This window comes from Gopherus flavomarginatus, chromosome 1, assembly GCF_025201925.1.
Source record: "Gopherus flavomarginatus isolate rGopFla2 chromosome 1, rGopFla2.mat.asm, whole genome shotgun sequence".
Lineage (NCBI taxonomy): Eukaryota > Metazoa > Chordata > Testudines > Testudinidae > Gopherus > Gopherus flavomarginatus.
The window spans coordinates 254,886,205-254,913,587 of record NC_066617.1 but is presented as its reverse complement, the minus strand read 5'-3'; the positions used below and the strand labels follow the sequence as shown (position 1 = coordinate 254,913,587).

Here is a 27,383-nt window from a genome sequence, read left to right as displayed (position 1 = left end):
TAAAAACTTACAAAATTTGACATAAAAATACAAAGTGTCACAGCATACTATTACAGAAAAATTGTGTACTTTCTCATTTTTACCATATAATTAAAAAATAAATCAATTGGAACATAAATATTGTACTTACATTTCAGTGCATAGAATATAGAGCAGTATGAACAGATCATTGTCTATGAAATTTTAGTTTGTATTGACTTCGCTAGTGCTTTTTATGTAGCCTATTTTGTAAAACTAGGTAAATATCTAGATGAGCTGATGTATTCCTGGAAGATCTCTGAGTACCCCCAGGGATACACATACCCCTGGTTTAGAAACACTGTTCTACCTCAGCAGGGGTGGAATTAATCTGATTAGCTCTACGGATCCATATGGTTGCATATGATGGAATTTTTGCACAATTTTCTTTTTAAAACCACTGACTTATGTATTTCACATGGTAGGGAAAGTCCGCTTAAAAACAGGAAGCTTCAAAGAGATGATACTTTATCTATTTCCCTGTTAACAACATTTATGCACCCTTGTTTACTATATGGTTTCTAGAATTTATTAACACAATAGCAGTAGTCAAGAATGTGTTAGAACTTATATAAAAAAATGATACGGGCAATAAGATGTAAAAAGATTTTTTAAATAATTTTATTATAATAAGATACAGGCAACAAGATAAAAAATTAAGGAAGGTCAAATTTGGAATGAAATAACTGAGGGCTTGTCTACATTAGCAAGTTTCTGTGCAGTTAAGAGCTTTTTGCGCTCAAACTGCAGATGCGTACACACTACCAAGCCACTTTGTGCGCAGAAACTCCTCAGTTTGCAGCGCTGCCAAAAAACCCAAAAAAACAAAACACAACCCACCTCGAGGAGAGTCGTACGGCTATTTGCGCTGAGTCTCCAGTGCTCTATTGCCAGTGTGAACACTTGATTGCTTTCTGTGCTGTAACTGGCCCCAGAGCTGTCCCATAATGCCTCAAATGACCGCTCTGATCATTGTTTTGAACTTGGCTGCCCTGGAGACATGCGCTCCTCCCCTCAGAAAGCACCATTACTGACAGCCATTGTGTGCTATGCTGATCTGCTCCAGGACACAAAGCAAAACATTAATGTGGAATGCTCGTGCTGTTGAACGCAGAGAGTGTGAGTGTGTGAGAGAGAGAGAGTGCGCGCATGCTGTGCAGAGAGTCCAGGGAGAAAGGTGGGGGCTGATATCAGGGTTCCCCCCTCTCCTTGCCTAAGGACTGGTTGTTTCCTGCTGCTGTCTGAACTTACAAGACAGCATGCTGACACGCTTTGTGCCCCAAAACACATTGTCTCTCTCCCCCACTACACACACACACTCACACACACACTCCCCCTTCCCAACTTCAGTTGAAAAGCAGCCGGCAATGTAGGATGCCCATGGAAAAATGGGATTGGGAAACCTGCATCATGTAACATTGTGCCTGCCCAATGAAGCACTGCAAACCCTTCCCAAAGCACCCTGCAGCCAGTTGCACAGTGGGATAGCTACCACTGTCTTTGCTGTTGCAAGAGCTGCAAATGTGGATGCGCTCCAGCGTCACAAGGATCACAGCGTGCACACGCAACAGCTGTTTAATTCCAGCATTTTAATAAAAGTGGTATAACTTCTGACGCAGAAACTTACCAGTGCAGACATACCCTAAACCTAATGCATAGTATCATTTAGGAATTATGTTTTTGTTAAACCAAAGGCAGACACACACATCCCAACTACCAAAGTATAGTGTTCTGTTTAGAGAAATGTAGTATTCTGCAAGACCAGATTGAAGCATTTTGATTAAAGAGACTGAGGGTATGTCTACATCTACAATTTTGCAGCGCTGGTTGTTACAGCTGTATTAGTACAGCTGTATAGGGCCAGCGCTGCAGAGTGGCCACACTTACAGCAACCAGCGCTGCAAGTGGTGTTAGATGTGGCCACACTGCAGCGCTGTTGGGCGGCTTCAAGGGGGGTTCGGGGAACGCGAGAGCAAACTGGGAAAGGAGACCAGCTTCGCCGTGGTTTGCTCTCGCGTTCCCCGAACCACCCTGCAAACCGCAGGGAAGGAGACCTGCTTGCTCGGGGGTTCGGGGAACGCGAGAGCAAACCGGGGAAGGAGACCAGCTTCGCCGCGGTTTGCTCTCGCGTTCCCCGAACCACCCTGCAAACCGTAGGGAAGGAGACCTGCTTGTTCGGGGAACGCGAGAGCAAACCGGGGAAGGAGACCAGCTTCGCCGCGGTTTGCTCTCGCGTTCCCGGAACCACCCAGCAAACCTCAGGGAAGGAGACCTGCTTGCTCGGGGTTCGGGGAACGCGAGAGCAAGCCGGGGAAGGAGACCAGCTTGATTACCAGAGGCTTCCTCAGGTATGCTGGGATACCTGCTTATTCCACGGAGGTCAAGAAAAGCACTGGTAAGTGTCTATACTTGATTACCAGTGCTGGATCACCAGCGCTGGATCCTTTACACCCGAGACAAAACGGGAGTACGGCCAGCGCTGCAAACAGGGAGTTGCAGCGCTGGTGGTGCCCTGCAGATGTGTACACCTCCTAAGTTGCAGCGCTGTAACCCCCTCACCAGCGCTGCAACTTTGTGATGTAGACAAGCCCTAGGATTGAAGAGAGAATGGAAATGTCAGTTCAGAAGAAGCCTGAACCTAAACTTTCTGTGTAGCGTTGTGGCAATCATGTTTTTGTTGAAGAGCTTAGTAAATTCCATGGGGCACTGACTTACAGCTGACTAACTATACCTTGACCGAGTCTTGGTACACCCCACAAGCGACAATTTTACTGCAGAGCGTGAGACTCACCATTTGGCAACCATTTTATCAAATATGAGGTCATTAAATAAAAAGGCTAATGTATTTTCTATATTCCAGATAAAAGTCAAAGAGTCTTTTTAGATCTAGGCAACAAAAAAGAGCTGTAATACAGTGGTCATTATGGGGCAGCATGTAGCCACGTTAGTAAACGTTGCAAAAGTGTTTCTGTTTAGCAATATTTTCAAACTGTTGTAAAATCCATATGAACAGTCAGATCAGCCTGAAAACTGGTATGCTGGTTCAGGGCCTGGGATAGAATTTGTGGTGCACAGTTGGGGCTAGATATTCCTGACATACAGCCCCCAACCCAATTTACATCTTTTTTAAAAAAATTACTTTTCTATAATACTTCGTTGTGTAGAGATAATTTTTACCTTATGGGCAGAATCCACATAAAATAGATAAAGACCTACAAAATATTCATCACTCTAGAGTATTGATCACTGAGGACTGGGAGCCAGAATACCATGAGCCTCAAGTTCTCTTCTTTCAATGACTGCTGTTAATATTGCTGTGAACTTCATAGCTTTTATTAACTAAGGCCTCATATCCTCATGACAGCAACAGGCAACTATTATTCCCCCCATTTTGCAAATAAGTTAACGGACAGGCTGCACAAAGTCATGTCTAGAAAATCTGGGAAAAGAAACAAATGAACAGTCCCAGAGAGGTAGAGTTAAGTTGTGAAGCAGCACATTTTGATGGGTTTCCCCCAGAGAAGGAACTAAAACTCAGTAATCTACCAGGGGAAAACCGTAGGTTCTGAGGCCTGAAACCTACACAGATAATCATTCTGCAAGACATCATCGGTATGTCATCAATACTATTGTTTATGAAATGAGAATTATAGGGCATGGAAATACATGTCAGTCCCCACTTCTTCTAACCTCAGTAAGAATAAAGCAGCAAATGTGTTTCAGAAAATAAAACAATATTTTGTGAGAGTTTAATCAAAAAATGAAAGAAAAAAGTTGAAGCAATTTTTAAAAACTATTTTCTTGCCTTTAAATTGTCATCCCTTGACACCAACAATCTTACCGGTAGAAACAAGGTATGCTAGCAAATCTCAACTTAAAGTACACCACTGAGTTAAAAAAACAAACTCCAGTAAACTCAAGAATAAATTTATACTTACTATAGGATATTTCTGCTAATCCTGGAAACACTCTCTCAGAAAAGAACTGAGTAACAAGAGCTGTGTTCAGAAGTGACTATGATTGCAACCTGGCCATTCTACATCAACTTTTTTTTTTTTGGGGGGGGGGGTGTGTGTAGACTTTTGACTCCATTTTAAGAGCTGGATTTAAATTGACCTTCACCTGGCCAGCATATTATTGCATGTGAAATACAAAATGTACTTCAACAGAAGCATGAAGAACTAAAATTCTCTCAATTTCTACAAGCTACCGAAAAACTTGTTCATAAGCCAAATTTTTTTTTAGTAAAAAAGGGAAGCACCAGAGACGGGGGTTGGCTCATGAACGGGTACAGAGTGGGAGAGGTGGGACACAGCCCCTCCCTCCAACAGAGGGAGCAAGGAGAGGCAGCACAGCCAGCACAGCCAGAAGGGAAGAGGCAAGGCCAGAGTCTCTCCGCTTCTGGCCACGCTGCTCTCCCCCCAGCCTCCAAAGTAGCTGCAGCTCTGGGGCTGGCAGACTGCAGCCATGCTGCTCGGCCCCACCCCCCAGAGCAGGCTGTGGCCATGTCACTGGCCCAGCCTGCTGGAACAGGCTGCGTCTGCACTGCCTGGTCTGCCCACTGGAGCAGGCTGTGGCACGCTGCCCAGTCTGCCGGAGCAGCTCCAGCCAGGTCAGAGACATCCTCCCCTGGCACTCCCCAGATAAGGTAGAAGCGATGGGATAGAGAGAGTGTGAGGGTCCCGGGCTAGGGGTGGGGTCATGTGGGGGGTGGTCACAGGGGTTACTCCCCTGAGCCCCAGCTTCTCCCCCCCACCAAAAAAATTTCCTCACCAGTTGCTATCCCGGCCTGTCAGGGTAAGCAGCTGGCACGCTGGGACAGTTTGTTTACTTAGGTTTACCTCTGTGCCTGCCAATGCTCGAGGTAAATAAACCATCTCGGATCATCAGCGGCTTATCCTGAGGGCCCGGGAGCCAAAGTTTGCTCACCCCTAAATTATAGGGTTGGCTTCTGAACAGGTTATACAATTTTTATCCATCTTGGGGGGGGGGGGTGTCAGCTTATAAACGAACTAGCTTATGATCGAGTATATAAGGTAATTTTAGATTTTTTAATAGTAACTAATGAAAAGCCACAATTTGTCAACTAGTACTTACACTAACATTAAAGTGACCAGATGTCCCGACTGTATAGGGACAGTCCAGATTTTTGGGTCTTTTTCTTATATAGGCTCCTCTACCCCTGTCCCGATTTTTCACATTTGCTGTCTGGTTACTCTAACTAACATGTACTATTGTTCTGTGAAGTCATTTTACAGAACCTAAACAACACAGAAACAGTTATCATCAGATTAACAGGTAATATGAAAAATAATCTTAGTCAGAAATTCTATGTAGAAATGATTACTACAATTGATCTAATGCTCCAATAGCTGGGCCTATTTAAGGTATATATTCTCAGACAAAAAACTATATTAAGCTCTAGCCTCTACACAGTTTTTTATATTGCTTTAACTTTTAACTATACTGGTTTCAAAGTAATGATCAGTATAACTCATAGTGTGGATGCAGTTATACTGGCATAAAGGTGCTTTAATACTGGCACCCTAAATTTATGGGAATATAAGTACTTTTAGAGTGCTATACTGTATCCACCTTATGGGATTGTATTTATGCTGGTTTCAGATTGATACAGTTACGGCATACATAAATAGTATGTATATAAACCCTAAAACCGAGTTAGGCTGATGCCATGCAATAATCACATGATAATGATTAAGGCTTTTTAGTATTAGTAGTCCCAGATTAGATAACATTTATTTTTAAAAGACACACTAAGGGATTTTAACTACATTTTTTTCTTGTCATGATGTCACTATAAGGCAGAGTTCATGTTGTTTGAGTGATTTAACTACGTATTTCCATAGGTTAGCATATTTGGAACACATTTAAGTGTAAACTTTTTCTGAATTTCCTGCATTTGTAATGCTTTGTTTGACATAATTACAACATTCTGCTGATGTCACTGTGGCTCAACTTAAGAGTTACTTGACTCTGTCTGCAGCTTATTATAATCCTAAAAATTAGATAAAAAATCTTTAATTACAACCTAATTTCTTCAAATATAACCTATACATAAGATTTCAAGAAATTTTAACTATATGGAAGGTTTGAAGATATTATTTCATTGTTAAGATCACTCAAGACAAAGAAAAGCCTGCTACAGATGCTAAATTTGTTAAAGAACCCATTTAAAATTCATTTTTATACAGGAACTCCTCACTTAACGTTGTAGTTATGTGCCTGAAAAATGTGACTTTAAGCGAAACAATGTTAAGCGAATCCAATTTCCCATAAGAATTAATGTAAATGAGGGGGTTAGGTTCCAGGGAATTTTTTTCACCAGACAAAAGACTATTATATATATATATATATATATATATATACACACACACACACACACACACACACACACACACACACACACACATGCAGTATAAGTTTTAAACAAACAATTTACAAACAAACTGGTACACAGTGATGATGACTGTGAAGCTTGGTGGAGGTGGAGGAGTCAGAGGGTGGAATATTTCCCAGGGAATGCCTTACTGCTAAATGAACTAGCAATTGACTGAGCCCTCAAGGGTTAACTATCACAGCACTCTACAAGGCAGCAGGAAAGGAGGGAGGGCAGACAGAGATACAAGAGAAAAAATGCGCATTTCCCCTTTAAGTAGCTGACCCCAGGCTTAAGTACACTGCCTTGTTAATGAAATCAGCTTGCTGAGACCTGAGTTTCACAGCTACTGCCTAGAAGCTCCCTCCGTCGTGTGTCCCCCCTGCTCTATGGAAGATGGGATAAGCGAGATGCAAGAGCGGGGGGGAGACCCCCTGACATTAGCCCTCCTCTCCCCCCCTCTCCCCATACAGCACACAGGAGTCTCTGGGAGCAGTTCCAAGGCAGAGAGCAGGAGCAGCACATGGCAGTGGGGGGAAGGGACAGCTGCTGCACAAGGAACTTAGGGGAGGGGGGAGCTGTAGGGGGAGTTGATAAGGGGGCTGCTGGTCCACCCTGGTTCCAAGCCCCCACTAGCTACCTGCAATGGGCTGCTCTTCCTGCAAGCAGTGGACAAAACAGGCAATGTTAGAAGGGAGCATTTCACAGCTTTAAACGAGCAGGTTCCCTAATTGATCAGCAACTTAACATCAAAACAACGTTAACCGGGACGACTTTAAAGTGAGGAGTTCCTGTACTCAGAGTAAGTGTGGTAAATTTGGGGAGCATATGCTGTATTTTTCATACCTAAAAAGAGAATCCCTGCTTTAAGTTCAAAATGGAATTCAGTCTTTACTAGGGAATTATGACTTGTGACTCCACAATAGTACACAAACTAGTTCACAATTGTTGTGTTTCATTCCAAAGATGGTTGCACCTCAGTAGTGAATGAAGTGACCCCAGTGTACAGCAAAAATACCACTTTGTAAAGTTTGTAAATTGCTTACTTCTTTTGGATAGACACTCACTGTACTAATGTAAGGTAATTATTCATTAGCATCATTGCTACTTCAAACACCATATACCATGTGGCAGTTTTTTTATTTATATAAAGCACATAATAAAAATTCAAGTGTTGAATGTCACTTACCGAAGATTCACTATCTCTAACAAGGAAGTCCCCTTCCACTCCCCTCTCATTTAGGGCACATTCTGCTTGATGCCGGGTAACATTCCCATAATACCACTCTCTTCCAGCAAACCGTCCTGTAGAAGATGGCCCCGTATAGCTTATCGGAGGTGGATGGGAAGTGTTAATGGCAGGACCATCACTTAAGATTACTACATAGTTTTTAGGAACAAGACCAATTTGCCCTCGGGAATTTTTACATTTCCACCATTCTGGGTCATTTTCTGGTTTTTCAATGACTTCCATTGTTTCCCCCTTTTCAAAATTGAGCTCTTCTTCTGTGACGGAGCTGAATGGATACAGTGTCTGAACAACATGAAGTAGTTTCGAGCTCTGGCCATTACTCATCGATGCACCTTTCCTTAAACTTAGAAAACTTGGGGAATCTGCAGTTGCTTCCTCAACTTCCTCCACCACATAGTTCGAAGGAAACCAGCCAATCTGTCCATTGTAGCTACCTCTCCACCAGCCATCACTGCACTTTTCCATAACAATGACTCGGGATCCTTTAACAAGGGATAGCTCATCCTCCCTCTCTGCCACATAGGCAAATTTAACGTAGGCTGGGATGTTAAGGTCATAAATCCGATCTGCACTGCTACCGTTGGATGGATATTCTGCATCTGTACTAGGAGTAGGTGAGGCATCTCGTGCACTTGTCTTCCTTTTTGTTTTACCCAAACCTGTTAAATAAAAAGAGAAATTTCTAGTAGGCATTTAGGATATAAATAGAAAAAATAAAAAATTTAGTCTCTATAATGCATAACTATGAAATTAGCCAAGTGCTTTCCCTGTCATTAACAAAAATGTTAGATGTACAGGTCATAACTATAACATTGGAAACAGACTGTTGGAAAATATCAATGTCTTAATATTTTAAGAAACTGCAGTTTGTCTATCGGTTCAGCTTCTAAATATAAGCTTTAACTTGTCCTTTAACGTGTCTCTCTACAAAGTCACTTAATGGTAAGTGAGAAACAGAGAGTAGTGAAAGACACAACATTTACATAAGCAATTAGTCCTCCAGGGATGTTATGTCTTCTAAAATCCAATCAGTCAATCATATCTTTTAATTATAACTACACCTCTACCTTGATATAATGCAACCCGATATAACACGAAATCGGATATAATGTGGTAAAGCAGTGCTCCGAGAATGTGGGGCACTCCGGTGGATCAAAGCAAGTTCGATATAACGCGGTTTCACCTATAACACGGTAAGATTTTTTGGCTCCTGAGGACAGCATTATATCGAGGTAGAGGTGTATAAGCACTTAAACTGGGCTGGAAAAAAGTAAAAATAAAAATAAAAAAACAAAAACAAGTTAGCACAGTTGAAAGGGTCCTCTGAACAAACTACCCTCTGCTCTACTTCATTCTTCAGTCTCCAACAAACTTCAGCTGAAACTATCTAACTGACAAGTTTCCTGTTGAATTGAGCACCTAGAATACGCCAGATATGAGGCTATATAGGTGGAGTGACTTCAAGCAACCTTCAGGTTCTATAATTTTCAAGAAATCTACATTTTGAATTACCTTCAATGATATTAGGAAATGGAAAATATATTTAAAAAGGAATGAAGTTGTGTGTGTACGTTTAACTGGAGATTTTTGGCATTCGTGTGGCTTCTCAGAATGTCAATCAGAAAATTCCACAGTTCTGCAGACATTATCATTTTCAAACACCTGTACCAAACACTGCCTAAGTATATATAAACAGACTGGTACAGAAGAGTAGTAGCTTGCTCTTCTGAATTTCAAATGATTTAATTAAATTCTGATTTTATTTGTTAAGATGGAACCCCAATACAGCACAAGCCAGCCAGCATTCAGAAATCAAACACTATGGAAGAAAACAAAGGTGATGCAAAATCTAACAATTTTGTACTTTTCTCTATGCTCCAGGATCCTATAATGAGCATTATTCAACTAGCAGGGAGCAATGTAACTAAGAGGACATGAACATAAACTATGAAACACGCAATGAAAATCAAAAGTGTGGCAGTATTTAAAAAAAGAAATTGTCTCAACAGATGTAGCCATATATGTGTAATTTAACGGTGATTACAATACCAATTTTGCTTGACATCATTGCTTAATTGTAAATAGAGCAACTGAGCAAAAGTGTTTGTCTAGTGCAAATGAACCCACCTGGTATATTCTTACAGGTTATTCTTTTGAGCAACATACATAAAAGTCTGCTAGACTGTAAGTATATTTAGGCAGCCTCAAAAAGAGAAAGAAATTAAGCTGATGTAATTAAGATCAATAACTATAACTTTTGACTGAAGAAACTTCCAAGGATTTCAAAAGGCTTCTCTGACCTGTTCCAAATGGTTACCCATTCCCTGATAGAGCCTGCTCATCCAGCTTTCCCATCCTGCTAATCCTTCTGTAACCATATCACTTCAGCTGGAAATGAGTGGCTGTGCTCCTTGGCAAGATGACAGCAGAGAGACCAGTTTATTGCCCTGTGGGATACAACAGGATAACAGCACTTCTACTCTTTGAGCACACTCCAGTAGGAAGTTGGCTAAGGTCCAATCTCTGATGAAAAATTCCAATCTCAGCTATTTAGCAGTGACTGTCAACCAAAAGAATACAAGAACTAAGAGAAGTTAATTAGGGAGGTTATGTGCAAACAAAACATTTGTTACTATGTAGAAAAGATGGACAAAAATACAAGTCTGAAGTTAATGACCTCATTACTTCTACATGCACAAATGTAATGACTGAGGTGTGATTTAACCCCACCCCCTCCACAAAAACAATCCATACTAGTAGTTGAGATTTCAAAATATTTCTCTCTATTAGTTCCAGGAAACCTCAATTTCTGGTATTAACGTATAGAAAAACTTATCTAAAATTTTCCTTTCTTGAATAATAAGGTCCACAGATCCAGAAAAGTGGGAATTCTGCACTATGCACAGCCTTGGAGGCAGACCAAATCTGTCAATAAGAGGCATTGTGGCTCAACCGCTAGTTGAGACACTTCCATAAGACTAGGAAAAACTAAGCACTCTAAGGAAAAAATTAAGCACTTAGACTAAACAGAACAGTCCTTCTGTACAGCAAAGAACTCAGTGAATAGCAAACTGAGCACCAATTAAAAATTCAATATCTTTTTCCAATTAACAACCCAGTCAAAGATAGAGTAATGAGGTTCACAAACCTAAGAAAGGAAATTTTCAGGTAAGACACGGATAAATTTTCCTATTTATATTCGTAATGAGATCCATAGATTCATGACATTGAGATTTTTTACAGCAGTATAAACTCATCGGAGAACTATACACAGACGCGTGTAGAGATGCAAATGGGAATAACTCTTTCTAACAGTCACTGGGATGCTACAGGGAGAAGCACCAGTCTATTGATGGCAGCACTGGATGATGAGAACGTCCAACTTATAGAATTCTGAAGGTCATATGAACAGATAACCAGATAGGCGTTTACAGTTTTATTCTATAAGGCACGTGATGTTTTCCCCCATGAAGCTTCCACAGCTTTGAGGGAGTGAGCAACAGAATAAAGTAAGATCCCAGAAAATAAATTCTCATGCACATCAGCAGGGTGTAGAAGAGATGTGATTTCTTGTGAGAGCAATGCATGACAAAGCAAATTGGATAAAATGAAATTCTCTGTCTTGTCTACTGCACAGAGGATGCTAGACAAAGCAGTAACTTGACCTATGAAAGTCGGAACTCACAGGCCTAACCCAAATCCATTTTGAAGAAATTTGAGAATCTGTGGTACTATGAAGATGATTTTCGGGGGGAGGGAAGAGAAAGATATACCAGAATTACCAGTGCTGCTTCTGATCATCATCTGCAGCATTCTGCTGAGGAGAGAAAAAGGAAAAAGAAGGCATATAAGAGTCCCCTTTGGCTATCTTTGCAACAAAGCATCTGTTGCCTTGGCTTTGTGATCTCAACTGGTAAGAGAAAAAACACTGAAACTTCATGATTCAGGTGGAAGGCAAACAGATCTGTTGCTGAGACACTAAATTTCTTTACCAGGAGTTGTATACCTCTAGAAGTGTAGCTCCCACTCTGGATGATCTGACTTTGGTGTGTTGAGCCAGGCAGCCGTAATATTCAATTTTGCTTTGGCTGGGAAGGGAGTAAAGTGACTGGACATTTTCCTTTTCCCAAGTCATCAGGAGGTGAGCTTCTCTTTGAAGGACTGTAGACTTTGTTTCCTTTGTCTGTTGACATATGACACTGGCTGAGGTATTAACTTAAGTACTGATCATGACAGACAAGTCCAGATATGGGAGCAAAGCCTTGAGACTATATAGGATTGTCCTGAGCTCTCGTCAGTTTATGCTGTGCTTACTCTCATTTGAAACTGATTCCTTGAATGGTCCTTGACCCCCTGTGAATGACCCAAGAATCCTCCAAGCATTGCTTGATGGGTGGATAAGAAATAGTTTCGGGAGGGATAAGACAAAGCTCTGTGGTGGCCCACTAAGAATATCCACATGGGAGATCAATGGTCCCAGAAGAGACTGAAGCATATGAATGGGTACTCCTCTTGACAGGTTGACTGTTTAGATAAGATTTCTCCGCTTCCGCCTTTTCTGTAACAAACAAATTCGTAGAGGATAGTAACCATTCCCACTCTCAGACTGGGAGTAAGATGAGACTGTTAACTGAGACTTTCATAGAATTGTGGCTTTGGAGCATCCTGTTTTGGTAGTATAGTCTATGACTGATTCTGGATGAGGCTTGGATAAGGTCACCCAGGAAGAGGTAGATAGAGATCACTTCCTTTCTGATGTGATATGAACAGTACCAGCACTTTTGTAAACACAGCAGTGCTGCTGCTAAATCAAAAAGCAAGGGCTCATACTGGTAATGTTGTGCTTCAAGAGCAAAGTTTAAAAAGCATCTGTGAGATTGCTGAATTGAGATACGTACACTGCTATTGTTCCCATGTATAGATGTCATACAGTCCCCTTGGTCAGTGACAGATGGTATGGATTTTAAGGTCTCCATATTGAATTTTGATTTTTTTTAAAATGATTTGTTGAGACACTTGATGTTGAGAAGTGCTCTGTAACCTTCTAACTTTTTTTTTTTAAACTAAGAATAATATGTAATAGGGCCTTTTCTCCTCTGAAGAGCAGGGACAGGTTCAATCGTCCCCATTCACAGGAAATCTAGGATAGCTGTCTGCACACCCTGACTCCTTCTCAGGCAAAAGCTCTTAGTCTGTGAGATTTATTTAATAGGCTGAGAGAGACTATACCTGCTATACTGTCCACCCATATTAGCATTGCTTCTGAAAGCACGTAGGAGCACTTAGGGTGTCATATGACAATTCTCTTTGGTTTGTTTACTTATCCTTGTTGGCCTGCTGTCCGAAGGAGAGGGCTGAGATTATGCATGGCTGGACTTAGCTGCCTGTAAAGGACCTACATAGTAAGGAGGTCACTCTTTCAGATAATCCCCCTCCCCCCCTTAGAAATGATGAGCCCTTGACCACAGCGGGAAATGGCACACTTATCTTTGATAATGACACCGGAATAAATTTTGACTGCAAACACCAAGAAACCTTCTAGCCTTGTAAAATGAAGGTCAGGGGACATGTTGGGTAGAAGAAAGTAATGGTGAGCCAAAGGCCCCTCACTGTCTGCTGCTTCTTCCCCATCTACACTGCTGTCCCTGTTATCACTCCATAGCCATGTACTGGAGACAGAGGTGGAGGTGATAGTGAAGACTGGCAACCTGCAACAGAAGCTGAGAGCAATAGCCAGGACATTAGGGCCTGGTGACCCACAGCAATGACTGGGAATGAAAGTCCAATAGTTAAGACATGGCAACCTGCAAGACAACAGCCCCGTTGTTGTCCCAGTCTTTAACCATGGCAGGACATCCCCATTCCACTATTACATGCTCATAGGGTATATGAGGAGGGATATCTAGCTAAAGTTAATCTAAGGTATCTACAGACCTCAGAACTGTAGTTCACAATACTCAGTACACTTTTCCTAAAAGTCTATTCTCTGTGCATGTATGTGGTAGGGAGGGGTGCATTTATTTAATTATGTGAGTCTTTAGCTCTGAGTTGGAGCGTTGGGCTTCCTCTCCTAGCAGGGAGACTTTCCCATGTGGGGGTTGTATGTATGTGTGCCTAGAGGAAACAGCACTTCTGTGGCCTGGTCTTTTCTGCATTGATTTGCCATGCTGCACTCTGAGGCCTGATCTATACTGCAGCAGGATGGAGGAGTGGCTCCGCAGTGAGCAGATGCAGCTGTGAGCGTGGGTTCCAGAGGCTGGGTGGGAAGATTCCCTGGATCTCTCATACTTTGCTTCAACCTACACTCCCTCGTGCTGATGGAAAAGAGGGAGTTGCTGCTTGCTGGTCCTGGAGCTGCTGCTGCTGTCTGCGCCAGACCTAGTGCATTTTGCTCCTGATGTGTTGCCACTGCTTCCAGGGAAGGAGGCTGCTGGAAATCTGGCCTGTCTGAGCACTTGAGAAAGGCCTGGATTTTTACAGAAATGGCACAGATAGCCATGCAGGCATTTAATAAGCAGAGGAAATGGAGGAGACACAACATCTGGTTTCCCACTCTCCATTCTCTGCCGTGCTGCCCTCTGAGTGGGTGGGGGCATGGAGAATCCCAGCCATTGAGGAAAAAGGAAATAATCTTTGCCTACAAAGGCAGATTCTGACAGCCTGGAGATTTAAAGCCTTCTCCTCCTTACTTTTCCTCCTTCTTTAAATTTGCTCTGCAGCAGGAGAAGCTGGTCTGTCTGCCTGCAACTGGAGAGGCAGATGGAATCTGGCAGCTTCTCTGAGATGGAGCCATACTTCCGCTGCTTCTGAATGAGAGGTTTGGTCTGCATCCAAAGGCTGCATAGAGCAAGCAGAGTGCCCAATGTCATGGGCCTGTGGACCTCATTGTGAATAAGGGCATGTCTACACTACAAAATTAAATTGACCTTAGTTATGTTGACATACAGCCACTGCAGTAATTGAATCAGTTTTACATGTCCACTCTAAGCTCCTTTTGTTGGTGATGCGCATCCTCAACAGGAATGCTTGCACCGATTTAACTGCCAGTGTGGGGCATTGTGGAATGGTTTCTGGAATGCAGCAACAGTCAATGTAAGGAAAGCAGTGTCTACACTGACTCTGCGTCAACCTAAGTACATAAACTTAAGTGCTAAGCCTCTCGCAGAGGTGGAGTTATTAAGTCAGCCTAGTAGGTGAGTTACTTTGGTGGGAGCTACATTTTAGTGTAGATGTTTACAGAGTTAGGCTGATGTAAGCTGACTTACATTGACCTAACTCTGTATCGTAGACCAGGCCTAAGAATTCACTAATGCCACACTGCTGTAGTGGAATCAACACAAAAAGACAATATGGAGATGTAGACCACTGGAAGGACAACTACAATTAACCCTTCAGAGTTAAGAGTATGAATTTTAGATACAATTCATAAATAGGAGAACAAACATGGTTTCTTAGAATCTCTGCACTATGGTAACTAGGGTGATCAGATAGCAAGTGTGAAAAATCGGGTGGGGGGTAATAGGTGCCAATATAAGAAAAAGCCCCAAATATCAGGACTGTCCCTATAAAATCAGGACATCTGGTCACCCTAATGATAACAGAATACGAAAAGAAAACATATCCTCTTTAAACACTAAACTGCAAGAGCCGATTAAATATCAAAAGTTCACAGAAGTTCATGGCTGTAACGACACCTAGAAGAAAGTGATCAGGCATGGATAAAATAATTCATGAAACAAAAAGATCTAGCAGCTAGAGAGCCAGAAGACAATTGTTTCAAAACCAGAGTGAAGAGCTAATTAGAAGGGGTGGAGCTGAACTGAGAGAACAGTGGATAGGTATATCTGTTGTAACAATGTGTGTTAAGAAGAAGCTTGGATTCTGAAGTGTAAAAAAACCCCAACAATCACTTTAAAGTCTTATTAGATATTTTAAAAGATGATCTGAAAGCTTTTTTGCTTGGAAAACAAATTAAAACTGAAAATCTCACAAGCTATTTTTTTCCACATGATTTCCAGAACTTTCTGGTTAGGTTGGGCTAGAAATACAACAAAAAACAACCTCTTGCATTGTATTTCAGTACTTTTTTTTCCTGGCTCATGCCACAAACCACAGCAAGGTAGAAAAACTAAAAGAAAACAACAAACAAGTGAAGTCTTTCAAAGCTCAAAGAAAGACTGTTTTACTTTGTTTGAACTTATGCACCTATTGATAATCAGAGGGTATGTCTACATCTACAATTTTGCAGCGCTGGTTGTTACAGCTGTATTAGTACAGCTGTATAGGGCCAGCGCTGCAGAGTGGCCACACTTACAGCAACCAGCGCTGCAAGTGGTGTTAGATGTGGCCACACTGCAGCACTGTTGGGCGGCTTCAAGGGGGGTTCGGGGAACGCGAGAGCAAACCGGGGAAGGAGACCAGCTTCCCCGCGGTTTGCTCTCGCGTTCCCTGAACCCCCCTGCAAACCGCAGGGAAGGAGACCTGCTTGCTCGGGGGTTCGGGGAACGTGAGAGCAAACCGCAGGGAAGGAGACCTGCTTGCACGGGGGTTCGGGGAACGCGAGAGCAAACCGGGGAAGGAGACCAGCTTCCCCGCGGTTTGCTCTCGCGTTCCCCGAACCCCCCTGCAAACCGCAGGGAAGGAGACCTGCTTGCATGGGGGTTCGGGGAACGCGAGAGCAAACCCCAGGGAAGGAGAACTGCTTGCTCGGGGGTTCGGGGAACGCGAGAGCAAACCGCAGGGAAGGAGACCTGCTTGCACTGGGGGTTCGGGGAACGCGAGAGCAAACCGGGGAAGGAGACCAGCTTCCCCGCGGTTTGCTCTCGCGTTCCCCGGACACCCCTGCAAACCGCAGGGAAATAGACCTGCTTGAAGGAGAGGCTTCCTCAGGTATGCTGGGATACCTGCTTATTCCACGGAGGTCAAGAAAAGCGCTGGTAAGTGTCTACACTTGATTACCAGCGCTGGATCACCAGCGCTGGATCCTCTACACCCGAAACAAAACGGGAGTACGGCCAGCGCTGCAAACAGGGAGTTGCAGCGCTGGTGATGCCCTGCAGATGTGTACACCTCCTAAGTTGCAGCGCTGTAACCCCCTCACCAGCGCTGCAACTTTGTGATGTAGACAAGCCCAGAATCTCTGAGCAAGACAGTCAGTCACTGATTGGTACTTAGATACAGTACCAGAGTAGAGAAGTTAGATATCACTGCAAGGCAATTTTATTTACTATTTTTTTAAACTTGGACATTACCAGTAGTAGAACTGAACTAACTGTTAAGTCATCTACTGGCAGCAAGCAGAGTGGGAGGGATTAATAACATCTCTAACTTTCATTTGTTTATTATGTGCAACTCTATTGGACAAATGATTCTGTAACTGAAAAAGAGAATTTAGCAGAATGGCCATAATAATGTAAAAGCAAAGTTAAGACAGTACCAGAATTTATGCGTATCTATGATAATGAAGATGTAATCACAGCTCCCTAAAAAAAAAATTTATGTAAACTCTGTATCGCCAAAACATTAACAGATGCATTTGTATGAAAAAAGCAACTTTGTTTTGGAGATCCCCATTACTTTTGTTTCTTACACCTCACTTGAAGTCATAATCATTGTAACAATTAGTTGCTGCTAAGGCAAATATAAAAATCACAAAGGATTAGATTTCAAGTGAAGAAAAAGCAGTGGAAGCAGATGAATTCCAAAGTAGCAAAGATCCTGTTTTACATAAATATGTCTAATAATGAAACTTGTATATAGATCGTTTAATTTGAGAGGCATCATTCAACAATTTAATTTTCCTCCCTTTAAAATTTCCCCTTAAAGGGTTGGCAGCTCTAGTTTACAGGGACAAATAGGATTGAGACAAAACATAGGTGGCTGGCACCATTTGAGGAGGAGCTTCAACAGAAAGGCCAGGAGCAGATTCTTATCTGCTCCAAGACCCTCACAGCACCAAACTAGGCTCTGGAGTTTCTCAGAACCATGGCTCCCACAGTACTGAGATACTCTCCTGCACCTGAGGGGACAGCTACTCCAAAGAAAACTTCAACAGAATTGAGAGCATCAAGCCCACAAAGGAATAATCAGTGTCTGGCACTGACAACACTGCTGAATTCTCAGAGCCCCTTTATTAACGCTCTTAATGGGAATCTGTTGGTAATCCAGGGAAAGGGTGGATCAATCCTACAATCCAATGGGCACTTCAGAACAGAGGACAAAACCAAATGGCCTGGATGCAAGGAGGCCCTTTCTTTGTCAAAAATGGTATGTTCTGAGGAGGCAAACCACAACAAGCCCCAGCAATGATTTTTCCTTGTTACTTCTTTAGACCCACGGGAAGTCAGACCAGAATTTTCCAAAGCTCAAAGGGGTCTGGATCTTGGAGTCGGCAGTATCTTATGAAGTTATCTTTACAGACCATCTTCTTTTGAGATGGACCCCTAGTTTGCTTGCAGAGACTCAGCAGGCTTTGGAATCAAGGTGGGTTTCACAGCCACACCACTTTGTGCTCAGAAACTCTTTTTTAACAAAGGCCTCTAAGGCTGCACTCTTAATGGACCCCAAGGGAGAAGATTTTGGACTCCTGTTTGGTGGCCTTTTGTCTCTTTCAAAAAAGGACTTGGAGAACATGACCATCTGAAGCAGGCTTTCTGACATGGCAAGATATGCATATCTTCAACCTTTGGTTTTTTGTTGTATCTGCCTTAATGGTTAGATTGATAAAGTTGTTCGGTTTATACAAAAAAACCTTGAAGTTAATACTAAATGAACCTTCAAGAACTATATAGAAATCAGAATTAACAGCTTTTCTCACTACTGCACAACTAATGTAACGCCAATATTTAAAAAGGGCTCTAGAGGTGATCCCAGCAATTACAGACCGGTAAGTCTAACTTCGGCACCGGGCAAATTAGTCGAAACAATAGTTAAGAATAAAGTTGTCAGACACATAGAAAAACAAACTGTTGAGCAATAGTCAACATGGTTTCTGTAAAGGGAAATCGTGTCTTACTAATCTATTAGAATTCTTTGAAGGGGTTAACAAACATGTGGACAAGGGGGATCCAGTAGACATAGTGTACTTAGATTTCCAGAAAGCCTTTGACAAGGTCCCTCACCAAAGGCCCTTAGGTAAATTAAGTTGTCATGGGATAAAAGGGAAGGTCCTTTCATTGATTGAGAACTGGCTAAAAGACAGGGAACAAAGGGTAGGAATTAATGGTAAATTCTCAGAATGGAGAGGGGTAACTAGTGGTGTCCTCCAAGGGTCAGTCCTAGGACCAATCCTATTCAATTTATTCATAAATGATCTGGAAAAAGGGGTAAACAGTGAGGTGGGAAAGTTTGCAGATGATACTAAACTACTCAAGATAGTTGAGACCAAAGCAGATTGTGAAGAACTTCAAAAAGATCTCAAAAAACTAAGTGATTGGGAAACAAAATGGCAAATGAAATTTAATGTGGATAAATGTAAAGTAATGCACATTGGAAAAAATAACCCCAACTATACATACAATATGATGGGGGCTAATTTAGCTACAACGAGTCAGGAAAAAGATCTTGGCGTCATCGTGGATAGTTCTCTGAAGATGTCCACGCAGTGTACAGAGGCGGTCAAAAAAGCAAACAAGATGTTAGGAATCATTAAAAAGGGGACAGAGAATAAGACTGGGAATATATTATTGCCCTTATATAAATCCGTGGTATGCTCACATCTCAAATACTGTGTACAGATGTGGTCTCCTCACCTCAAAAAAGATATTCTAGCACTAGAAAAGGTTCAGAAAAGGGCAACTAAAATGATTAGGGGTTTGGAGAGGGTCCCAAACGAGGAAAGATTAAAGAGGCTAGGCCTCCTCAGCTTGGAAAAGAGGAGACTAAAGGGGGATATAATAGAGGTATATAAAATCATGAGTGATGTTGAGAAAGTGGATAAGAAAAAGTTATTTACTTATTCCCATAATACAAGAACTAGGGGTCACCAAATGAAATTAATAGGTAGCAGGTTTAAAACAAATAAAAGGAAGTTCTTCACACAGCGCACAGTCAACTTGTGGAACTCCTTACCTGAGGAGGTTGTGAAGGCTGGGACTATAACAATGTTTAAAAGGGAACTGGATAAATTCATGGTGGCTAAGTCCATAAATGGCTATTAGCCAGGAAGGGTAAGGAATGGTGTCCCTAGCCTCTGTTCATAAGAGGATGGAGATGGATGGCAGGAGAGAGATCACTTGATCACTGCCTGTTAGGTTCACTCCCTCTGGGGCACCTGGCATTGGTCACTGTCAGTAGACAGATACTGGGCTAGATGGACCTTTGGTCTGACCCGGTGCGGGCGTTCTTAACACAACACAAGGGAAACGGAGGTACCTGGCAGACAGAGAGGAGCTGGGGCACCATTAGGATGTGCTATTTCAGGGGTCGGCAACCTTTCAGAAGTGGTGTGCCGAGTCTTCATTTATTCACTCTAATTTAAGGTTTCGTGTGCCAATAATACATTTTAACATTTTTAGAAGGTCTCTTTCTATAAGTCTATAATACATAACTAAACTATTGTTGTATGTAAAGTAAATAAGGTTTTTAAAATGTTTAAAAAGCTTCATTTAAAATTAAATTAAAATGCAGAGCCCCCAGACCAGTAGCCACTGAAAATTAGCTCGTGTGCCGCCTTTGGCACACATGCCATAGGTTGCCTACCCCTGGGCTATTTATATGCTTGAGTTCAGAGTGAGGGTAGCATGTCCTTGATCCCAAGGAAGGCAGAGCTTGACGAACATCACATTCATCAAATGTAACTTCAAAAGAGTTCTATGATTAGGCCTGCAGTATCTGCAGTTGGCCTCTGTGGAGGTAGTATCAGGAAGGAGAACCTGTGATTTTCATCACGTATCTGGCAATTCTGTTCTAGCAGCAGATAAACACATCCTTTTCTTCAGATTTATGTTCCATTTTCTAATTATAGTTTATACTACGTAATATTTTTGCTAGACAAAAGCACATTTACAAAGCAAGTCTATATTTACTAAGTCTGAATATTTGTGTTCTTGGTTGTTACTGATGATGAGTTATCACATTTCTGCACTTTGACTATTTCTACTAATTCAGATAAACAGAAGAGCACAAACACTGAAGTGACTACGCAGTGTATCTCCCTTGTCCTAATCAATACCCCAAATTTGTTTAACCTATAATCTTATTTTCTATTTCAAGTTGAGCTACTTAACGTGCATCATAGAAACCAGAGATTGATGAGATCTTTAGTCATCTTGTCTAAAACCTGAAAACCACAAAATTATTTCCTAAATTATATTCACAAATACTCTGAGAAGTTTAATTTCAAACATTAAAGTTTCTTTTTCCTCTAAAAGCATCCCCATTTTCTGTTTACTGTTGACAAAACTATGCTTCCCACACCACTCATGCTCCCCACACATTCGAAGCTATCATTAAATGCTGAATCCTCTTCTTACTGAAGACACTGAAAATACAATAAGCCTTCTTTCCTGTCCCAATGGCTAAGTGATTTGTCTATGCTCTGGTCAACTCCTAAGTAGTTCAAACTATTTTCTTCAGTGTGAATTACCTGGCATTTGTGAATTTCATCTGCATCTTACAGTCCATTCATCTCACTCTGTTAGATCCCTCTGGAGAGCCTCAGTTTTCTCAGGCCATGACTAACTAAATATTTTTGTGTCTTCTGGAATATTTTAAAGAAACCATTACTTTTATCCAAACATACTAACTTTCACCATACAGAAGTCACAATTCTACATCAAGACACATCGAAAGAAAAAAATTGAATAATGTATAGCTATGGCAAGAAACTTCATTGTTCACCTGCCACCTAAACTCATAGACTGCAATATGCCTGTGCAAAATACCACGTTTAACGTGTGGAAATCACGTACAAACAGAGTGGGTGAATGATTCAGTTTCTATAGTTCATTTGTGTATCAAATCAATTCCAGGAAAAAGAATAAACCTAAACCAGGACCTCTGGCTGGTGGGAAGGCTGTGGGAGAAACGATTGGTATCAGCAGAAAACAAAAATATAGAAGGGTGGGGTAAAGGAGAGGGGAAAACATAGCTTAGACGATATCCTGAAATGCTAGCCAAAATACTTCCAAAATGTTAATTTCAAAACAGACACTGAACTTGCTTAAAAATGTGTCCATTTAAAAATCAGTTAGGTCTGAACATTTTAAAAAACCGATTACTGTTACAAGTACTAGACAGATTAGATATAAAACTATTTTTTTTGCATTTGACAGCAATTAATTTCTCTAGTCGTCTGTGTGGCTCTTTCAAAAACAGCAGGAGATAACAATTTCAATAGTAAACTTTTAAAATAGGAATTCAGGAGTAGCTCTATTACCTGAAGCTACTTTTAACTCTTTGTTTAAAAATTACTAGATTTCAATTTTGTGGTGTCCCTTTCTTTCCCATATTCTATAAAGTCAGTTTATCTAAAAGTAATACAATGTGTGTAATGCTTATCTGCAAATTTGGAAGCAAAAGCTGTTGAGCAAATGCAACCCGTTTTTCCCCCCAAGACAAGTTTTTGACAATACTTTGCTATGATTTATGTTTCTTATACATGAATAAGTTCATCTTTCATAGTAGTACAGAGCTAGTTATTCAATTAATAACAGCATTACAGTTTTATCCATTTTCTTGTGAAGGTATTGTACTGTCAAGCATATGATCTTGTACAGTTGTAAACCAAATAAAATTAACCTATGTCTGATAAAGATAATCAGATAGACACCCGTGGCTAAAACAAACATCAAACCAGGGGTAGGCAACCTATGGCATGCATGCTGAAGGTGGCATGCAAGCTGATTTTCAGTGGCACTCACACTGCCTGGGTCCTGGCCACCGGTCCGGGGGGCTCTGCATTTTAATTTAATTTTAAATGAAGCTTCTTAAACATTTTAAAAACCTTATTTACTTTACATACAACAATAGTTTAGTTATAGATTATAGAAACAGACCTTCTAAAAACGTTAAAATGTTTTACTGGCACACAAAAACTTAAATTAGGGTGAATAAAATGAAGACTCGGCACATCACTTCTGAAAGATTGCCGACCCTTGCATCAAACAGTAACTACTACTTTGTTTTACATCTGTTCTCTATATTTATATATACTAAAAGCTTTTTCTTACTTCAGAAAATGGACTGCTCCACATTACTCAGCCTATCCAGGAATTCATATTGTCTGGACTTATGAATCAGAATACAACTTTCTTTTCACAGTCAAAAGTAGAGCTGCACAGAGAACGGCAATTCCGCTTCACAGAATCTTTTGAGATTTAGAAATTTGGTTTGTTCTGATTTGGAAAGAAAATAAAAAAATTCTATTTTTTCTGAAAAATAGAATTACTGTTCTCTTACTGTCTTTCCTGGGAGCCAAGGACCCTGGGAGCCCAGATTGCCAAAGAGCTGGAAGCCCAAGCTCTCTGGCAAGTCACCAAGCAGGCTGCCAAGGAGCCAGGCAGGCAAACTAGCAGGAAACCAGGCAGGTTTCACTAGGAAATTTGTCTGGCAGGCAGGTTTCCATCAGAAACCTATCTGGTTTCTGGCAAATTTAGCTGAAATCAACATGGTTATGCAGGACAATTAGATTTTGATGAATCAACAAATTCAGACAAAACACATTTTAATTGAAATTTTTCTAGTCTAGTCATAAGGATTCAATATGAGGGCCTGCATAATTGTATCTCGAGTAGTTAAAATTATTTCTTAATTTGGACCCTGCACGAAGGCCTCCAGAGAAGAGGTTTAACTTCAGCTATTATTCAATATCAGGTAATCTAGACAGATATACAAGGATTTCTGAAAAGAAAAATGGCCTTACTGAAGGCCCTGAGTAAAGCCACAGTCTTCCTGTTGTTTAGACCTGAGATATGACTTCTCACCATGGCCCTGATGTGGGGTAATAAACTACTTAACAAATATAAGAGATTGGCAGGAGATTAACATAGCCATTAGGCAGCACTTAGATGTCTTAAATTTAAATGCAGTATTTCTTGTAGCTTTTAATAGGGAAGGAGTCAAGAGAAACGAATAGTAGATGAACACCCTAAAGCCAAATAACTCAATTTCTAGTCAGAAATCAACATTCTCCTTTAAATGAAACAGATATTTTAGCTATTTGAAATATTTTTCATCCACTACCCCTCCCCCATCCCCTTTTGGTGCCCTTCTCTTAGGGACCTTATATACTAAGGTGTCACAGGACCGTTTGTCGCTTTTTACAGATCCAGACTAACATGGATACCCCTCTGGTATTTCTTTTAGGGAAACTCATCTCAGTGACACTTTCTGCTTAAAAACTGCTTCAACTGTCAATCACAAGTGGATGTCTAAAAGTTTTTGCTGGTTATAGTTTGGAGACCACATTTTCACTGAAAAAATGGTTGGCATTAATAAAAGCAATTAGAATTGATCAGGATGTGAACAAGTGTGAAGGATAGCAGTTTATTACACTCACAGAACCCTTTCACATGGGGGGGGGGGAGAAGAGGGAGAGAGAGAGAGAGAAAGAGAGTGGAACATATTTTAGCATATCCTCAGGCTGGGAAAAACCCAACAGTTTCCTAATGAGTTTTCAAAGGCTAAATGTCTACATACTGTGTTCAATATTTTGACAGTTTATTCTCTCACACCCCCAAAAATAGCATTCTGTTTGAAGTATGCTGCGGTAAATTCCAGAAATTGCCAACTCTATTTATGATATAGAAATGGAGGCTTACAGTCCTAATAAAGATAATTGTGTATATTCTTCAGGAAGCTTATTATGTCAGGTACAGACATGCCATATCAATCAGAAAGCTAGAAGACTTTGTTGAAACTTCAATGTGAAATTATTCAGACATTTCTACAATCAGACTGGTTTAAGTCATGTCACAATCCTACTAAAATATGGCAAGGAATATTCTTTAAAAGATTCCTATGGATCAAACACCACTATAACTTAAGTTCTCTAGATGAATTCCACTCAATGAACTTAATAAAAATACTGTGCGAAAGCTTGTAACAAACTATGTTGTGCATAAAGATATTATAGTGAAAGATGGCATTTAAATACTTGCTGTCAGTACAAAATAATAATAAACATTCCATCACATTCCACTGAAGATGTTTTAATGCAACATCACCAAAATACAATAAAGGCATAATTTAAATGAAAGCAATGTGGGTCAGGGAATGTGCGTTCTTCTGTAATTTATACAATGTCTAGCATGCTGTGGGCATCCCAGAAAAGCCAACCAATAAAAATACATGTAGTATCAATGATTTCAATCTTAAGGTTATAAATTAAATGCATATAAAATTAATTTGGGGATAAGATGTTAACTGTTTGAAAGATACAATCAAAATAAACTATTCTCCAAAATAACAAAACAGTACCTCATGACTTTTTCCATTCACCCACTATACTCAGGAATTAAACACAGATACCTCTTTCTCCAGATCATTTATGAATAAATTGAATAGGATTGGTCCTAAGACTGACCCTTGGGGAACACCACTAGTTACCCCTCTCCATTCTGAGAATTTACCATTAATTCCTACCCTTTGTTCCCTATCTTTTAACCAGTTCTCAATCCATGAAAGGACCTTCCTTTTTATCTCATGACAGCTTAATTTACGTAAGAGCCTTTGGTGAGGGACCTTGTCAAAGGCTTTCTGGAAATCTATGTCCACTGGATCCCCCTTGTCCATATGTTTGTTAACCCCTTCAAAGAACTTTAATAGATTAGTAAGACACGATTTCCCTTTACAGAAACCATGTTGACTATTGCTCAACAGTTTATGTTTTTCTATGTGTCTGACAACTTTATTCTTAACTATTGTTTCGACTAATTTGCCTTGTACTGACATTAGACTTACGGTCTGTAATTGCCGGGATCACCTCTAGAGAACTTTTTAAATATCGGTGTTACATTAGCTAACTTCCAGTCAATGGGTACCGAAGCTGATTTAAAGGACAGGTTACAAACCTTAGTTAACAGTTCTGCAACTTCACATTTGAGTTCTTTCAGAACTCTTGGGTGAATGCCATCTAGTCCCGGTGACTTATTAATGTTGAGTTTATCAATTAATTGCAAAACCTCCTCTAGTGACACTTCAATCTGTGACAGTTCCTCAGATTTGTCACCTACAAAAGCCAGCTCAAGTTTGGGAATCTCCCTAACATCCTCAGCCATGAAGACTGAAGCAAAGAATCCATTTAGTTTCTCCACAAGGACTTTATCGTCTTTAAGCGCTCCTTTTGTATCTCGATCATCAAGGGGTCCCACTGGTTGTTTAGCAGGCTTCCAGCTTCTGATGTACTTAAAAAACATTTTGTTACTACCTTTGGAGATTTTGGCTAGCCGTTCTTCAAACTCCTCTTTGGCTTTTCTTATTACTCTCTTGCACTTAATTTGGCAGTGTTTATGCTCCTTTCTATTTGCCTCACTAGGATTTGACTTCCACTTTTTAGAGGAAGTCTTTTTATCTCTCACTGCTTCTTTTACATGGTTGTTAAGCCACGGTGGCTCTTTTTTAGTTCTTTTACTGTGTTTCTTAATTTGGGGTATACACTGAAGTTGGGCCTCTATTATGATGTCTTTAAAAAGCGCCCATGCAGCTCGCAGGGATTTCACTTTAGACTAATTAAAGCTCTACAAGTCTGAGTCTAGCCAACTAATTAGATAATACATGAATTATACAATTACTCAATTCAGTACCAGTATTTGTACTTGAAAGACAAGGTCCATAAATGTTGACTAAAAAAGAGGATTTTCTTAGGACCAAAACCTACATTTAAAAAACAGACAAGACAGCTGTTCTGTCAAGAGACCACGTGTGAATCAAGTCTTCAGATATAAAAAAACCTCATGCCATATAGTCTGTATCACAACCTGGAGTCACGAGGACTGAAAACTGTGATTTAAAACCCTAGCAATTTCACAGAAAGAGATGTCAGACACCCTAGAGCAGCGGTGGGCAACCTGCGGCCCATCAGGGTAATCCGCTGGCAGGCCACCAGACAGTTTGTTTACATTTGCAAGGCTGCCCGCAGCTCCCATTGGCCAAGAACAGTGAACTGCAACCACTGGGAGTTGTGGGCGGCCGTGCAAATGTTAACAAACTGTCTGGCAGACTGCCAGCGGATTACCCTGATGGGCCGCAAGCAGCCCACGGCCGCAGGTTGCCCACCACTCCCCTAGAGCCACAAAGCTTTACTACAACTACTAATCCTCAATACTTTAAAACTGCACATTTTGGAACCACAGCATGCTAACAAAAAAAATCCAGACTATTTAGTTTAGTTATATGGCACTCATCACTGTACCATCTGAGCACCACATACATTAATTATTCTCAAAGTCCCCAGGAAGTAGGGAAAATATAAGAAAATTTATCTTGATTTACCAAAAATTTCCTCTTTGAGTTACAAGGTCCATAGATCTGTTAACCAAGACTCAGGCTATACATCACTACATGGGCAGAACCAGACATGTCAGTCACTGACAGGGAAGGACACAACCAGCCACACTCAAGAATCCATCAATTAAAGCAGCTTCTACAGGAAGGAAAATTTCTCCTGGGGATGATGATCCTTATAAATAGTTATAAACTTAATTATTTTCTCTGGTAAGAACAATGAAGGAATTTTAAGTGTAAATATATCTCACCAACATATGATATACTCCAATT

General features: G+C 40.9%; 1 protein-coding gene across 4 annotated transcripts in view; it reads right to left on the bottom strand.

Annotated features, from left to right (window-relative positions):
* Window positions 1–27,383, bottom strand: part of NCK2 (NCK adaptor protein 2) — a 166,497-nt gene that overhangs the window by 21,061 nt on the left and 118,053 nt on the right. For all 4 annotated transcript variants that reach the window (XM_050922582.1, XM_050922570.1, XM_050922578.1 and 1 more), the window contains one exon: window positions 7,605–8,326. In XM_050922582.1, coding sequence (XP_050778539.1) covers window positions 7,605–8,326 — 722 coding nt within the window. The remainder of the gene's footprint in view (window positions 1–7,604; window positions 8,327–27,383) is intronic.